The sequence below is a fragment of the Rhodnius prolixus genome, unplaced genomic scaffold (genome assembly GCF_049639745.1).
Source record: "Rhodnius prolixus isolate KJV_2025 unplaced genomic scaffold, Rpr scaffold_6, whole genome shotgun sequence".
NCBI classification, from domain to species: Eukaryota; Metazoa; Arthropoda; class Insecta; order Hemiptera; family Reduviidae; genus Rhodnius; species Rhodnius prolixus.
Window position 1 is genome coordinate 18766330 of NW_027411634.1, and position 18637 is coordinate 18784966.

General features: G+C 33.2%; 1 protein-coding gene and 1 long non-coding RNA gene across 6 annotated transcripts in view; one reads left to right on the forward strand and one right to left on the reverse strand.

The window, feature by feature from the left end:
- The first annotated feature begins 543 nt into the window (after positions 1-543).
- Positions 544-18637, forward strand: part of LOC141460810 (spondin-1) — a 176053-nt gene continuing 157959 nt past the window's right edge. For 3 of the 5 annotated variants that reach the window (XM_074141152.1, XM_074141154.1, XM_074141156.1), the window contains exon 1: positions 10468-11735. In XM_074141152.1, coding sequence (XP_073997253.1) covers positions 11703-11735 — 33 coding nt within the window. In that variant the 5' untranslated portion in view covers positions 10468-11702. Of the gene's footprint in view, positions 704-10467; positions 11736-12924; positions 12940-18637 lie in introns of those variants that run through there. The other 2 variants (XM_074141153.1, XM_074141155.1) reach the window with 2 other exon arrangements.
- LOC141460828 (uncharacterized) lies at positions 4174-14610 on the reverse strand. The gene is made up of 3 exons (XR_012462385.1): positions 13615-14610; positions 5194-5262; positions 4174-4656 (listed from the first exon to the last, which is right to left on the reverse strand). It is a non-coding gene; the product is annotated as an uncharacterized lncRNA (long non-coding RNA).

Below are 18637 nucleotides of genomic sequence, written 5' to 3' on the forward strand. Positions count from 1 at the left end.
TAAGCAATTCTTCTGAATTGGCGCTGAAAGATTTTTGGGGCAAAATTAGAACAACGGAACTGATATAGGACAAGACATCTTTCGCACAGAATTTATGAAAGTTTACTTGCTAAATAAAGGTGTTAAATGTATGTAAAAATAATTTCAGACCCCAATTTTAAATGACAATTAAGAAGAAGCACCTTGGGGGACCTTTATTCGATACTCAGATGTCAAAACGGTTTTCAATAATTCCTCTTTAAGCTGCGGTCCTCATGCCGTACATACTACTTACATATAATAGGTCAATGAATTTCATTTCAAATACTTTACCAAAAAATTTAACTTTTTTTTTACTTTATCATTTGAAACGTTTAACAAGGAAAAAAAGAATTTAGTATTTTCCAAGTTTGAACGACTTCATCAATTACAATTTAATAATAAATATATGAGAAATTATATAAAAAAGGTTTTGTTTTTTCTTTTAAATTATAACTTAGCCCAGTCACTATTGCTATCTGCTGGCAGAATTGGTACCTAGAGCGCAAGTCTTTAAAGACGAGGCGCACGTTATTAAACGTTTAGTCGTTTAGTCTACATCAAGCTAGTACAAAGCGCGAGAAGTTTGATTTCGTTTTTAAAACTCTATTCGTGTTTTATACGTATAATAACAGTGATTACAAATAAAATACACGCAAGAATGGCTCTACAGAGCCTAATCAAGGTAAATTTATGCTCTAATTTTGTTTTATCAGCTTTAGTTATGTAAGTTTTTTATTAGTTTAATATATTTTACTTAAAATATGTATAATTTTATTTATTCTTCCAAAATTGATTACATATTTTTCTGAACTTTAATTTCCATTAGAATTTTACCTACAAATACAAATTTATTTTATTTGTAGGTAGTATTTTCAAATGTTCACACAATAGAAGGAAGAGAATTTTATCTTCAATTCATACACTTCAATAAATTTATTTTTTACTGAATCAACTAAAATCTGGAGAAAAAAATTACCAGTAATAAGTCCAAGAACATGCGGCAGTAATACCTACTCACATATTTTTGTTTGTAATCTATTATGTAGACATAAAGTAATGGCTCCTACACTTAATCTGAAGAAAATATATTTATATTTCTTACCGAATTCCCAACGGAAAGGCATGTTTTCATATCCTTTGAGACCAAACTGTTATATGACCAAATGTGTATTTATGAACCAAATATGTCAAAAAATAAAAACCGCAGAAAGCTTAAACTTTGTCTTTGTTTGCGACTATAGATTAGTGATAAAAATTACTCTACCGTAAGGACCAATTTGCTGCGAAATTCTAACTATTGTCAGATTTTCTAAAAAAAAAATCCTACCATTTTCTTTTAATTAGAATGCACTTTTCAAACAAGTACTTCTGTAAATTTTATCTGAAATATTTTCACAATTTTTGTGGGGCTTCTTAGGAGATAAAGGTTGCTAAAGTTTTCCTAATGTGTTACTTCGTGAATTGTAAAATTCTATCACTTGTAATTTTTAAAACGAGATTTGCTAAAATTTCGAATTTCAAGAATACTGCGCGATTTGAAGTGATTACTTCTTTTTTCAGTCAACACGATTTTTCTAAAAAATGTGATCTTGAGAGACAATTACAGTTTTTCTCTTAAGTACTATTTCAATTTAATATACTTATGGTCCAATGGTTCCTACACATTATTAAAGATAAATGTATTGCTAATAAGTTGAGTTGAATGAAATCCACATTCGGAAATATTAAATAGATTTTTATTTTTTCTCAGACTTTTTAAAAATGTCTTCTACGATTTTTGGCTAAACTTCGTTTTTACTAATTAGGCAGAAGTTGATCTATAATATGAATGTTTTTTTTATAGGTGAACGTGTTTTGGGAATTTTGAAAAGGGACGGGTAAGAATAGAAATATGTTAAATTTCCGTGTAATGTGGAGTTTTACAAAGTGAATGTTCAAATTTTTGAATACTAGCCACACTGATATCAATTGGTCATAGGCGCATCAAAATCTGAGATCATTGTTGCAGTGCACAGCCACAGTCTCCCGTTTCAGTGTTCTCTCTATTTACAGAAATCACTGTCCATCACTGGGCAATAAGCTCCTAGGAAGTGAAAATCTAAGTGCTAGCAGCTGGATTCGAAACACTGATCTCTGCGTTAGAATTCAGTATGTAGAACGCTAATCAACTGAACGAATCCCTTCAAAGTTATTAGCGATTTAGTTCAAATCCCGCTCACTAGAGATCTATAGTACTTTAATTACTAAATTATTTTAAGTAAATATGCGTTTCAACAACTTTCAGAACATAAATTTATTATAAATAGATTCTTGCTAAGAAAAAATCTAATGGGATTATTATGACGTATTTTAGGTTAAGGTCAATTAAAATTTTTGTGGGTCACTTTTTCTTATCATTTTATAAAAAGAGGTTTATTGCAGTAAACATTTTATGTCAGATTAAAAATATAAAAAAATGTGAAAAAAAGGTCTTCACCTTCTTGGTTGTTTACATATTGTCGTCTATACATACTATCTACACGTAATTTGAACACTATTGCGAATATTGTTTTACTTCAGTATACGTTGTTAAATTTTTATTAAAGTTACGATTTGTGATAAAATGTAGTTGATTTCAATATTGAACGAGTTTACTTTAAGTGACACTTTCCGTCAAAATTCTCCAAAAGTAATTTTTATTAAACATTAATTCCTTATTAATATTTATTAGGTGATAAGTTTATACATTACACAATAATGGGCACTTTAGAGGAAAGGCTGACCACTACACTTGCCCAAAAGTTTTCTTAATAGAGCCGATTTTGAGTAAAACTCAAAAACTGAAAAAGAATTGAGTAAAATGGCATTTCTACTCATCCAATTTCTTCAAATTTTTGGAATTTTAATTGAAAAAATTATTAATTTAATTTCACAAGAAAATAACTATTATTCTCAATTTTCTAATTAACCTTACTTTTTATTTTAGAAAACATGACCCACATGTTTTCAAGCATTAAGCAAGTAAAATCTTTTAATTTTTATGTCTTTATTGAGAAAATTGTTAATTGCCTAATTGGATACTTCATTAAATACATACACGGAGGAAAAAAATTAGTAAAAAAAAAATTAACTTGAATTTTTTGTAGAAAAAATTAGCAATAAAGAATCGACCAATCAAAGTGAAGAATGGAAGTGTAAAAAGTAGATTAATTGCAGAGCCAATCAGAAGCGAATATTGGTTATTAAACCACGCCTACCAGGGCGCCACGGTAGCCGAACGGTTAGAGGCGAGACCTGCGAAGCTAATATGTATTGTTGGTTTAGTGGGTTCGATTCCACGGTCTTTAGGCCTTGGATTTTATTTAATGGTTAATAAAAGAAATTTACAGTAAAGTATGTTATTGCTAGTCGTCTCCGTCCACTGTCACCTAATTGGTAGTTGGACGTTAAGCCCCGCCTGAAAAAATAGGCGATTACTTTACTACTTACCACGCCTACCCTACACGTAAGTCACACCACGCCTTCTTTGGCCCGTAGTAAAACTGGAAGATTTATTATATTTCATTTTATACCATCTGTTATTTTTGACAAACGAAAGTATTACTTAGCCAATTTTATTAAAATTTGGAATTTTTAACTACAGGAGAATATGAGAGCATAGCTAATAAATTTTTTTTTTTTTTTTTTTCCGGCGCATCAACTGCAAGGTTATTAGCGCCTCACGCTCTTTCCTTTCCACTCGATCTAGAATGGCGCTTGCCCAAAGTACCCAGCATCCAAAACAACGCCTTTGGATGGTCAAAGGCGGAGGGAATAAAAAAAAAAAAAATAATGTAATAATTAATTTAAATTATAATTTAATATAGTCCCTTTGAGAATGTACTTGTATAGAAGTTTTATAATTAAATAATTTGTAAAGTACCTTAATAATAAGTTAAATGGGTGCTAAAATTTACAGAAAAAATATTTTGAAAAAGGCCAGCATAAAGCTTCTGTGACATCTAATAAATTATAAACAATATTTTAAAAAAAAGGAAACGCAGTAAAATTAATTATTATTAAATAGGATGAAAAAATAATTGCCATTTCAGTCTTAATAGATTTATTCTGCCGAGCTTTCGACCTAGGGACTAGATTATCATTTTTTCCTAGGGACTAGGTCGAAAGCTCGGCAGAATAAATCTATTAAGACTGAAATTACAATTATTTTTTCATCCTATTTAAACTATGAATTAGTCACCAAAAAGAATGAACAACAATTACTTATTATTGTTATAAAATTTGAATGAAAGACATAAGCTTTTTCATACGTTTCTAAATGGCTGAATTTATGAGCTGAAATATGAATGAAATGTTGGGTACTTGCTGATTTTTTTGTACCTTTTGTCGTTTAATTATACTTGAACTATTTAAACTGCAAGTTTTTGTAAAGGAGACAGGTATTTGAATGGTATCTGATTGATTCCATAGATTGTAAATTATCATTTTTTAAAAATTTTAATAGCTGTTAATCTCACGAGTAAAATCCAGATAGCCTCCTTTAGCAGCATATGTATCTGGGATAAAGTTATTTTAGGTTAGCTTGAATGTCTGTGTGACCAGAGGTAGCCTCAACAGTGTGTACAGTGTACCGTCAATTTCAGATCTCCTCCATTCCTAACAACCAAGAGATAAAATGTGCGGTATTCGAAAGTAATGTTAAGAAATAAACATAAACTTGTGCTAAAAAGAAAGAAGTTTTTGATCTTTCACTTGCCAAGTTTAACTTAACCTTGGTCCAGCATTACTAGTTCACAGAAACTTTTTAGTAAAGCGTATTCTCTTTATAGAAAACAGTAAAGTATTTCTTTTTGATGTTTTACCCAATTGGGAATCTTTTATCTAGCAAAATTTATAATTGTAATCTGAAATTATGTGTAAAGTTATTTAGAAGTTATTTTAAACAACTTTAATAATTGTTTTTCAAGTTTTTCTTGTCCAGTTTTTAAACTTTAAATAATTTCTACTTAATTCAAGATGGTAGTCAAGTTTCTATAATGTTATTTATTCAAACAATCAATCAATCTTTTTATTGCTTTTAAGATTTCTTACAGCAAGGGTTGAGTCGATTTACAAAGTACTATAGTAAATTACAAAATAAATCGAAATAATATAAATAATAATAATAAAAAGTAATTATAAAAATAAACTAACTCTTTTTGTTGACAAAGGAAAGTAAACATGTAAATGGCGGTAATACTTAATATTTAGACATCATTTTACCTAAAGAAAAAAGAAAAAAAAAGTTAAAAAATAAAATAAAAATAGAAATAACGAGAGAAAGTGTATAAAATAAATCAATTAAAATAAAATAAAACAGCTGCTGATTTTGTATAAAATTTTTTTAGCTTTAAAGATTTCTGAACGTATAGAAAGATGTTATTCAATTTACAGTAAGTGTCAATTGTCAGTAAATTTGACAGTGTATCATCGCCCATAGCGTATAAAATATAGTTTAAAAGATACAATTGCCTAAAACAATTCATCATAGGGCATGATAAAAGGAAGTGTCCTAGATTATCGCTTTCAAATTCACATAGGTTACATTGATGTTCCAGGATTAAATCTACATGAAACCTTATTAATGAAGATTCTGCAGTACTTGCTTCCAAATAACCTCAATTGGCTGGCTACCCTTAATTTGTTTTATGTGACACTGAAAAAAGAGATACGATTCTCCGAGTCGTAAAGAACTTATATTTCTAAAGATTGGATTATAGAATGATGTGACCGCCTTAGATACATCTTTATAGGTTAGATTATTTTTAAAAGATTCCTATAGGTTGGGGAGAGGAAATGTTATTTATTAGCATTTTGGGAGGAAACTACAAATTAGGATCTTTATAATTTTAAGGCATTTTCTAAGGACGATTTTTTTTTTTTTTTCAAGGCATGCAGTGTAGTTGACATGCCTTTCGTCGGGTTAACCTTTTCTTAAGTACTTCTTACTCCAACGTGTACCATTTCTTTTGAGTACACCTAAAAGTTAATGAAATGAAGAAGTTGTAGCTTTCCTCTCCTGCTAACTTGAGTCATATAAAAGTGGATTAACCATTAATAAAATCTAAAAAGCACGGTGCTTATGACATCAACTTAAGTGACACCAGATAAGTTTTCCACATCCGAATCCAAAATGGCCCATGCGCCAAATAGTGGCATTACTTCTAAATGGTGCACTTGAGAAAAGACTTCCAAAAAAGGGCCCTACACATTAAATAAAAAAATTACATCACAGATTTCAGATATATACAATAATATTAAGAGCGAAAAGCTCTCAGAGAGCAATGACCTAAGCCAAGGGTCATTAGATCTAAGGAAAATGTAGGGCTAAATAACCCTTTTATATAAAAAAAGGAGTGTAAACCTAACTAACGGCAGCATTGAGGTACCGGTTAGGCAGCAGTGTTAGAATTTATCTATAATTAATGATCCAGTTATAGTTTGAAATTACTCACCTTTTAATCTTATTTTTTTGTCTTTAAAAACAAAAATTAACAAAATTAGAATTTTGCTAAAATGTTAAATCCAAGATAAATAAATATACAAAACAAGTTTTATTACAACAGTTCAGAAGATACGAGGGTCGTTTGAAAAGTCCGTGCAAAAATAAAAACTACTTAATTTTTTGGGGTAAACCTTTTTTATTTTACAACATAGTCTCCTTTTAGGCTTATACACTTCGTCCAACGCTGCTCTAGTTTGTTGATCCCTTCCGAATAATAGGATTTGTCCAAGTCTGAAAAATAGCCATTCGTTTCTGCAATCACCTCCTCGTTTGAATAAAATCTTTTTCCCGCCAGCCATTTCTTCACATTGGGGAACAAATAGTAGTCCGAGGGAGCCAAGTCTGGAGAATAGGGGGGATGTGAAACGAGTTGGAACCCTATTTCCATTAATTTTGCGACCACAACTGCTGAGGTGTGAGCTGGTGCGTTGTCGTGATGGAAAAGGACTTTTTTGTGGGCCAATCGTGGGCGTTTTTCTTGCAGCTCGGTTTTCAAACGGTCCAATAACGATGAATAATATGCAACTGTAATAGTTTTACCCTTTTCCAGATAGTCGATGAGGATTATTCCTTGCGAATCCCAAAAGACAGTCGCCATAATCTTTCCGGCCGAAGGAACGGTCTTCGCCTTTTTTGGCGCAGATTCCCCCTTGGTAACCCATTGTTTAGATTGTTCTTTGGTCTCAGGAGTGTAGTGATGTATCCATGTTTCATCCACAGTGACGAAACGACGCTTCAAGTCCTGCGGATTCTTCTGGAACAGCTGCAAACCGTCCTTGCAACACTTCACACGATTTCGTTTTTGGTCAAGCGTGAGCAATCGCGGCACCCATCTTGCGGATAGCTTTGTCATGTTCAAATGTTGATGCAAAATATTATGTACCCGTTCATTCGAGATGCCCACAGCACTAGCAATCTCACGCACCTTCACTCTTCTGTCATCCATCACCATATCATGGATTTTATCAATTATTTCTGGAGTAGTAACCTCAACAGGGCGTCCAGAACGTTCAGCGTCACTTGTGCCCATATGGCCACTCCGAAAATTTTGAAACCACTTATAAACTGTTCTAATCGAAGGTGCAGAGTCACCATAATGTTTATCAAGCTTCTCTTTAGTCTCCTGAGGCGTTTTGCCTTTCATAAAGTAGTGTTTAATCAACACACGAAATTCTTTTTCGTCCATTTTTTGAAAATCAATCGACTTCCTCGATTCAAACGAATGCCAAATACAAAGAAATAGACCGATCTGGCTGAAACTTGGTGTGTGCTCTTCCAAGAGATGCTACTAACTAAACATAACCTCGATACGCGCCAGTGGTGCTATCTCTCTGACTTTGCACGGACTTTTCAAACGACCCTCGTAAATCAAGTACTTTATTTTGATATTGTAAAATTCTATTCAATTTCGAACCTATCACATTTAAAATTATTTTTGAAAAAATATGTTTAATAAATGGAATTTTCATTCGTTTCAATAAAATTGAAATATACAATATATTTTGGACAGGCTGAAGAGCCACACAATTTGGATAAAAGAGCCGCGGGTTGCCGACCTCTGGTCTAGGAGGAATGGTAGGATTTTGACAAAGTAGCAGGTGCCATTATAATAAGCATTTGATGTAGACGTACCCTTTGCTAGTTTCAAGTGTATATGGACTATTTTGAAGAATTTTTGAGATAAGAGGAATTGAACTTTTTTTTAAGCAAATCAATTCGTGTTGGGGCCCAAATTAGTAATCTCCTTGAATGAAATCTAATTTTAGAATTTACAATGAAAACAAAAAATAGTAAGTTTCAAGAAAAAGTAATCACGTAAGCAGTGGATAAGAGAAAGTCATGTGAGTCTTCACACCAATTTTGTTTCTTTTTCTTACGGTGAGTTTACTAATTGATTGTTAAAGTAATTTGTTTGTAACACCAAGCATAGTTTGTAACTTCTTCGTTAAATTTTACTTTAAAGTAGCCAATAGCTATTTGCACAAAACTTGTACTTTGGCTCGGTTTATTTGGCTAGATGCCAAACGCCGCCCTACCATCTTTCAGATCACATCAAAGTGGAAGATTACCTTTCTTACCTTTATCATTCTTGAACAATCTTACTTTAATTTCCAATTTCTGCAACAATTTGCTTTGAAACATGTTGGTTATGATTTTTTGTTTACAGTTACAGTTTTAATAATGGTTGGTTCAATCTACTCCAGGGCCAAACCACTTTTTGGGTTTTACGTGAGAAGCTAAAGTATCAGCTTATCAGAGTGCACTTAAAGTACGAGCTTGCATTAGTAGGAGGTTCATAGAGATATGAGCGAGAAAATGTTACACAATTTTAAAGAAAAATCTTCATTGTTTTGGAGAAAATTATAGAATTTTGAAAAAATTTCAGTATATTCACATTATTTTATTATTTATTTAATGTTTAACATACAATGTGCCTCTGAAGTGAATGCTTTTAAAAACGCAGTATATTCTAATGTTGAAATAGCTTTCTACGGGACAGACTGATAATTTTATGTGATATATTGTTACCAGAAAACATTTTTGAAGGTATTTTTTGGGAAAAAAGTTACGATAGATTTCTTGTTAAGTGCTATTTTCTGTAATAGTACTAGTAAAGGGCAAACCCTGGCAATTTAATTAATTGGTGAATAAATACCCCCAAGGGAAGGGATTAGCTATGCGATTAGCGTACTGCACTCCCACGCGGAGGTCCCGGGTTCGAATCCAGCTGCTGACCCTTAGATTTTTCTCTTCCTAGGACCTTCTTACAGCTCACAGTATTGTCTGTAACGAAAGAACACTGTCCGGAGGCCAGCAGTGCACTGAAAAAAGCTCCGGTCGCCAATAACCTTAGATGTTGACGCGCCTTAAATCATAAAAAAAAAAATTAAAAAAACTGTGGCTGTGTCATGGATACGGCCGTGTGTTGTACGTGGTTTTGGCTTTTCGACGCGTAAAGGCCGACATTATATATTTTTGATACCTTTATTTTATTCACTGTCACTATTTTACACTAATGTTTCATATACAATCGATAGATTGTGACGACAGCTGACGATTAAAACTTAAACGAACATCGTAGCTACTCCGAGTCAAAAGTTATACTAATTGCAAATCTTGATACGCAGCAAAATTATCTAAAAATGGCGACGCTTCCCCCACCACCGCGCGCGATGAGCCACAGTCCTCGCTTATCATAATGAATTCTTTGATCCTTTAGCTATCCAGTGGTCTAATTTGATTTTGGATATAGACGATAGATTCGAAACTATAATGCCAAATTGTATCCCCCGAATTTGTTTATCATTAGATTTTTTGGATTGCCACCATATGATTCAAATTTAAAGAAGTATTCACATCAAAAAATACATACCCCAAATTGTTATATCCGCTTAGAAGTAAATATTTGTCACCTAAAATATTATATATTCAGTAGAATAATTAAATTCTGGCACAAAACTGTTAACATTACCTAATAATCTAATTCAAAAAATCTGTTATCTAAAATTAGTTCAGGAAATTAATAATACAAATATTCCTTACAATTGGTGTTCACGTTTAAAAAATATGTTGTATAGCATCGGTGCCATAGATATTTGGAACATTCCAAGGTCAAGTCTTACTAAAGAACAACCTCACCAATTAAAAAATTGCATTTCAGGATAACCTTTTATGTAAAGATGTAGATAATGTTCTGAATTCCAGGTTTAACTTCCATTTCAGGTTAGTAAGTGCTTTCGGCATCGAGGAGCATTGCTATTTTAAGATTATTTGTGCAGTTAAGGCTTGTTAGCAATAAATCTCATAGTTTTTTCATAATGGGGAGGAAATTTAAATTTAAGCCAGTAAACCTCTGTTTTACCTTTTCCTTGTTTAAATCTGACACGTTAGAACAGCGTTTCCCAAACTTTTTTGACCGCGGCCCGGTACGAGATTTTAAATTATTTCGCGACCCACCTTATAAAAAAAAACATTTATCGTATTTACAAAACAAATTTTATTTTTTAATAAAAATCAAAATTCAAGTTATTTGTTTGTTTATTTCATACACAAAAATTGCAAAATAATTATATAACAAAAACATAAGTAATTAAAGACAATCCATTATCTTCATTTAAAACTTAAAGTAAATTTTGTTTTACATATTTTAACCTTAGTGCGAAGGATGATGTTGTTTTTCATCACATAGTAATTTCAAATTAGGACTTAATTTTATTCTCAAATTAGGTTCGACGTCCAATCTGTTTCGATAATTATTTTTTAAGTACACCAAGGCTGAGAACGCAGTTTCACACGTATAAGTGGTGACAAAAGGCATTAAAAATTGTGTTAAGCCGCGTACCGTCCTTTCTCGGCGGTACCGTTTGACAGTTCTCCATCTCGCCTTTTTCTATTTCTTTCTCTCTCTCCTTATTCCAATTGTCGTAGTACGCGTTATTTTTCGTTAATCTTTTCCTTTGGTGTCGCCGCCAATATCTTATTTTCCTGCTCTTTTGTGGTTTGTTTAGTTCTCAGTTCCCATGGTTTCAACCTTCCCCTTCTCTATCCTCTCTTACCCGTGGGGTTTTTCCGTCTGCTGTAGTTCAGTACGCCGCTAACTCTGTGCCAGTAAGTTTGTGTTCCTCAATTCTATACCGCTTCATAACGAGTCGACGTCTGGCCCTGCTCTGCATCAGATATAGTACGCGTCCGCTGGACCACCGCTTCAAGTACAGCTTTTCGTACTTCCGCAACGCTTCATCATCGGCTGCTTCCGGCCCTACGTCACTCGAGTCTGCCCGCTGGTGTACTTCTTACTGCATCTCAGCCTGCTACGAGTCACTTCCGTTGATATCTAGCACTTCGCTTCATCCGCATCTAGTGCATTGATTGTACTATTACCTCTTCCTTCATCCGCATCGGGTGCATTGATTGTACTATTACCTCTTCCTCATCCGCATCTAGTGCACTTGGTGCACTATTACCCTTCCCTCTTCCGCTTACATCACTTCCAATTCTAATACGCCTCTTTGGGCTTGAACCCCAATATTTCTTACGCTTCTAGGAGCTCAGCTACACATTACACACACACACATATTTACACACTTGTTTACCTAAGCTCCTTAATAGTTCCTATTCCATTCTACCGCTTAATTAGAGATCCTTCACCGCCTGGCGGATGCTGTGTGCGCTCGCTTCCGGTGCGCTAAAGGTAAGTGTTTTCTTGACCATTTTCATTACTAAATATTTTCTTTGTATTTATTTATCCCCCCCCCGAGCACGTATCGATTTAAATTACGTTTACGTCATCTTCCCCTCTCCGCATCTGGGTGTAAGCCTCACGCGCTTACAAATTGTATCGCTTTTTCGCTTACGCTTGGATATTCCTTTTGCGCAACCAAAAATTAATTAGTGGTACAGTTTCAAACACTTTTTTAAGATCGGTGTCGCATGAAATTTCAATTAAATTATCAACTTCTTGTTCACTAAGATTAAGCATTTCTTCCTTTTCAATATCGACAGAATGCACTGAATGACGAATCGAAATCAGCCAATCAGAGCATCCGAATTTAAACGGTCCGATAGGAAACGATGGTAAAGGGTTGCCACCTTCAGTACTTGAAAAAGTTTGAGAAAAATGTTATAGATATTTTGTGTTTTTACATTTTTGCCACGACCCAACTGAATGAACCCCGGTGCCGGGTCGCGACCCACACTTTGGGAAACGCTGCGTTAGAACATTTCTTAATAGAGTGCCCTTACTACAGTCCCTTAAGGTATCAACATTTAAATAAATAAACATTGGAAATAGTTTCCCTTTTGATTTTCCACTCTAAATTAGAGTTACAGAATTCGTAACTCAAGCTTTGGAAATGCGGCAAAAAGCAGGTGTAATATTAGGGCTCAAGTAAAGTTCTCAGTTGAGTTTATTAAATAAATTGAAATAATAATAATTTTTTAAGAAAAAGGTATCATTTTATTTTTGTTTATGTTAATATTATTTTAATTTTTACATTATGTCCATTTCATTGTAGTACATTGCAGTTTATTTATGTTTAGCCAACTCATTGCAAAAAGTTGTAAACTTATAAGCGAGAAAGTTATTTATTTATTATTATTTAATTTATTGGTGAATAAATAAATCGATAATTTATTTATACCTTCACTTAGAGTGAATACTCGTTGAGGCTAAATTTTTATCAGAGATTGGTTTTTCCGATGTCCAGGGGTTATCGATTAATTTCGATAATTTTGTTGATTGCTTGTGCACAAGAATCGTGACGTTTTTGGAAAAAAACATTACCAGTAAATGGCTGGGTTGATTTCGAGTAAAAGCATATTGTTTTAATAAGCAATTTTTCTTATTTAGTGGAGCTCAGATATTTCCAGGAGAAGTCATAGAATCTGCATGATTAGTAAGTAAGAACGTTATAAAATTTAACCAATACCATAGTAAAACTAGGAATGTTTATGTTAATTTAAAAATTATTTGGTCAACTAAACTATGTCACGTCATTTCTTAGTATGTAAGAATAATCTATTGAGCTAAAGAAATGCGTGATTACAATGTTTACATTGCACACGCAATAAATTTAAAACACTTAAGTATATAACGTTTCTTCTTCAGTTGAATAGAACCATATTGATAGAAATAAAATTTAAACCTTTACTTAGACTGAATGCTAATTGAGACTAAATTTTATCAGAGATTTCTTGTTCCGATATCCTGGGGTTATCGACTTGTTTCGGTAATTTTGACCGCTGCTTATGCACAATCTGCAATCAGTTGTGTGTCAATAGTACTCAGTCTGCAAATTACGCAATGAGCTTATTACAAATGAAATCATTAGCTAGCCAAATCCCTCAAAAACATGATACTGTATGTTCGAATTATCTGATGTGAACAATCAGACGAATTTCTCTTATCACAGTTAATGTAATTAAATTTCCTTGAAACGCATTAATTCTTTTGAAAAGTAGTTGACAACAATACTAAATGGTCACTTTAAACATATTATTTCCGAAAACATCTTGAGTTGACTAGTTCTAATGAGAGAAGAAGGTAGAGTATATGTACATAAATTACTTACTCGAGAGTTGGTGATAGTCTGCTTGACAAGTTGCAAAAAGGTGACTTTTATGGTATTAGTAGTTTCTGCATACAATTTGCATAAAATTACATATATATTTTATAATTACGTAGTGAAGAATTACAGATGTATTCCTATTTTTTGGAGGCGCATTAAACAGATAACCATCACTCTCTAATGTATAACCTCACTGTTTTATGTTTTATTTTCTTAATTCTTATCTCATTACCATGTTATGTTAATTAAATAAAAACGATTAAAAAAACAAATCCATCTTATTTAAAATATCGCGAAAAAAGTTTAAAAACAATGGTTTTTTTTTGTTTTATTTTTCATTATCTTAGATTCATTTATTGTCGAATTCTTATTGTTTTCTTTTGCAGAACCCTCTTTTTCTTTTACATCTTATCTCCTTCCAGTCTTACCAACAGTCTAATTAATTCTCACCCTTTTGTTTGTATTTTTGTTTGGAAATGAGATGGAAAGAACTGTGGTAGGAATTAATTCAACCATGATATTGAAGCGAGACGTGGGAGCTGCATGTGGCAGCTTCTTAAATTATACCTATTTTACAATTATTTTTTCCCTTTTATATTTATTCATTGAAAGAAGACCTCCATTATTAAGTTGAAGTCTCGATGTTAACGGTATTTTATTTTTCTAAGCAAAACAAAGAATAGAACAAAGGTTGTTTATATTCATAACATATTGTTTTAAATACATATAATCAGTTTGAAACCCCAAGATTGATAGTATCTTTTCGAAAAGTTGATAATCGATTGGAGAAACCACTATAATTCCTGAACGAATCTTTCCAGGAAGCTACTCTATTCCCTTTTGTGTTGTTCAATGATGTATTTTCATTTACTTATTGTATATCGTGGACTATTTTATTGCCAGGAATAGCCAGGGTGTGGAACTTAAAGCAGAATTATCTGCTTCTCTTCTCTGCCGCTGGTAAAATGTTCTTCTCACCTTAAATTACCATGCTAGCCTTCCTTTTCCACTTGTTTGTAATAAAACAAGCATAATGCTTTTTCTAAAACTCCCCCTACGTGAGTCGAATTACCATCTGAAAAGTATGTAAATCTGTGTTTAGGTAAACTAGAAAATTCAATGTGTACTTGTAATGTGTTTGGTTCTATGTGTTGTGTATAAGTTGCACTATTACATACATAAGTATGAGCTTGATCCCGCCACCTAATTTACTTGAATTATGTATGTCCATTTATATATAAATTTGGGCATATGAATAACCTGGGCGCATACTTACTCTTACAGACGGGCCTGTATGTATTTCATTTTGTGTGTAAATGGCTTGGGCAATATAATAGAAGTGAAGTTGATTTAATTCGTTGAGTTTACAGATTAAAAAAAGAACTGCTCTTACAAATTATAAGTATTTATTTCTAGGATGACATTTCATTTTGACTCAGTGCGCGTATGTACAGCCGGTACGTATTTCTACGCTATGATTTAACATAAACTTTTGTGTTAGTCAAATAATACGTATGTAAATGGTAAGCATTTTAATAATTTACATATAAGACAAACAAAAGTACATCCATGAATTTTAAAGGTACGTACTTGATGCTTTTCACATCCTGTAATATTTAAAAGGAAATGTTCCATTGTGTGTTATCTTTGGAATTCAATTTTCACAGAATACTATTTACTCAAAAATGAGCCTAATGTTTATTTTATTTAAGGTACATCAATATCTTAGGTCAATGGCGTCAAAATTTCGTATATTATGGGTCCAAAGTAGTAAATATCTTCGAAAATGATCAAAAAATTTTGATAAGTTTGCCTTTTTCGTTACATTAAGAGCTTGATTATTTTAAATAAATCTATCACATTCACTGACTTTTCCCTTTGTTTTTTTTACTTTTTTAAGGGACAGAATAGTTCTCAGTTCAGTTTCAAACTTTATGAGCAAATAATTAAAAAAATTTAAATTTTCTAAAACCGTCTCTAAAGGTTTAAATAATTTTATTGTTTTTGAAATGCCATTCCTTGATTTGTATATTTCTTTTCCAGCGAAGCTTCGAAATGTCTAACCTCAAACTGTCAATCAAGGTTAAATCACATTAATTTATTTTTCGTATAATTCACTTTTTGGTTTTTATTAGATTGTTTTTCTAAAAGCTATTCATATTCCTTGCAATTTTAAAGCACGGATATAAACTAAATTGGTGGCAATTCATTTAATCATCTGAATTATTTTTCTTTTCATATTAAAAAATGAAAACAAATATTTTTTTAAGAAAATAATTATATTAGTTCAGTTTAATTACTGGAAAGATGTCGGTTTAGTGCTACATGTTACATCCAGGGGTGTCTTGTTAATTACTTTTTTTACCGAAACGCTTAGGTGTATTTATACATACGAGGGTCGTTTGAAAAGTCTGTGCAAAGACAGAGAGATAGCACTACTGGCGCGTATCGAGGTTATGTTTAGTTAGTAGCATCTCTTGGAAGAGCACACACCAAGTTTCAGCCAGATCGGTCTATTTCTTTGTGTTTGGCATTCGTTTGAATCGAGGAAGTCGAGTGATTTTCAAAAAATGGACGAAAAAGAATTTTGTGTGTTGATTAAACACTACTTTATGAAAGGCAAAACGCCTCAGGAGACTAAAGAGAAGCTTGATAAACATTATGGTGACTCTGCACCTTCGATTAGAACAGTTTATAAGTGGTTTCAAAATTTTCGGAGTGGCCATATGGGCACAAGTGACGCTGAACGTTCTGGACGCCCTGTTGAGGTTACTACTCCAGAAATAATTGATAAAATCCATGATATGGTGATGGATGACAGAAGAGTGAAGGTGCGTGAGATTGCTAGTGCTGTGGGCATCTCGAATGAACGGGTACATAATATTTTGCATCAACATTTGGACATGACAAAGCTATCCGCAAGATGGGTGCCGCGATTGCTCACGCTTGACCAGAAACGAAATCGTGTGAAGTGTTGCAAGGACGGTTTGCAGCTGTTCCAGAAGAATCCGCAGGACTTTAAGCGTCGTTTCGTCACTGTGGATGAAACATGGATACATCACTACACTCCTGAGACCAAAGAACAATCTAAACAATGGGTTACCAAGGGGGAATCTGCGCCAAAAAAGGCGAAGACCGTTCCTTCGGCCGGAAAGATTATGGCGACTGTCTTTTTGGGATTCGCAAGGAATAATCCTCATCGACTATCTGGAAAAGGGTAAAACTATTACAGGTGCATATTATTCATCGTTATTGGACCGTTTGAAAACCGAGCTGCAAGAAAAACGCCCACGATTGGCCCACAAAAAAGTCCTTTTCCATCACGACAACGCACCAGCTCACACCTCAGCAGTTGTGGTCGCATAATTAATGGAAATAGGGTTCCAATTCGTTTCACATCACCCCTATTCTCCAGACTTGGCTCCCTTGGACTACTATTTGTTCCCCAATATGAAGAAATGGCTGGCGGGAAAAAGATTTTATTCAAGCGAGGAGGTGATTGCAGAAACGAATGGCTATTTTTCAGACTTGGACAAATCCTATTATTCGGAAGGGATCAACAAACTAGAGCAGCGTTGGACGAAGTGTATAAGCCTAAAAGGAAACTATGTTGAAAAATAAAAAAGGTTTACCCCAAAAAATTAAGTAGTTTTTATTTTTGCACGGACTTTTCAAATGACCCTCGTACGTACAGTACTCATAAACAATTACATAAATATTTATAATAATACATTAAAAATAATAATTTTTAAAAAATATTCCAAATAGGATTATCTTCAGGATCTTTTGGTTGAACTTTCTTTATTTTGTTGTCACCTGCTGAACGATGAGATCTCAACAAAATTTTTACATAATCATCTGGATTAAATAATTGCTGCGGTGGACCATTCATTTTTATAAATAGGAGATTTGCTAGATTTTCATTTAATATTCTATTTCTTTGTTCATTTGAAATAATATTCATATTACTAAATCCCCGCTCGTACTCTGCCGAACTGTAAGGAATAGTATTTATAAAGCGAATTAAAATTTGTAAACCTTCAGGAATTTCTTTGCCTCCATTATCAATACGTATAATCTCTAAACGCATTGATACATCGCGTCGATGTTATTAAATTAAATCTGGCACATAACGACTCGATTTCATTTTCTCCATAGTCAGTTTCAATATCCGTTAGCCATTCCGTTGGATCTAATTCTCGAAATTCATTTATTAAATTACTTTCTGTCATCACGCGTTGCAATAATAACCACATACAAGACTTAAATTTATATAAATTAGAGAATTCAGAGCTGGATCTGACCTCCATGCGACCAGAGATAGGCAATTGTATTCACGTAATTTTTTTTTCAATTCATCAACCAGTTTTCGTTAGAACAGAAATCATCTTTAGTTCCGGAACGCGTTCCTGTGCAAAAATGAAGTACCGGAATGACGTTCCGGCTCTAAGACACCACTGGTTACACCGTATACTTCCCTTACGAGGGGGTACCCAAAAATAACCGGAATTGCGTTGCCGCGCATGGAGCTTATGTAGTACGCATTTCTGCCGCTAGACGTGTACAGCGCAATTCCTTGCCAGTTCAGTCCTGCCTGTGTTGTCTAGTGATGGGCAGAACGAGTCCGTCTTTGGACTCGTTGGATTTGAATCAGTTCCAGGGTTGGAATCGATTCCAACAACTCGTTCACCGATTCCGGTCTCTGTACTTACCCTATGCATTAGTAACATTGTCACGCAATTTATTAAAAAATATCATTAAATGTTAGCTTTCCCAGTTAATAACAAAACTATATTTCTTTAACACACATTGAGTACTATCCCTAATTTCCAATTGCACTGATAAATATAAAATTAACAACGTAACACAAAAATTAACATAAAAATAGACTAGTCAATTATAAAAATTAAAGCAATGCTGTTTAGTCATTATCTAGCTTGACCACTGGAAGACTGGAGTTAATGTGCTTCAAGAGGATCCAAGATAGAGAAACGGAAATGGGTAGGAAATTATTCCCATAAAAAAA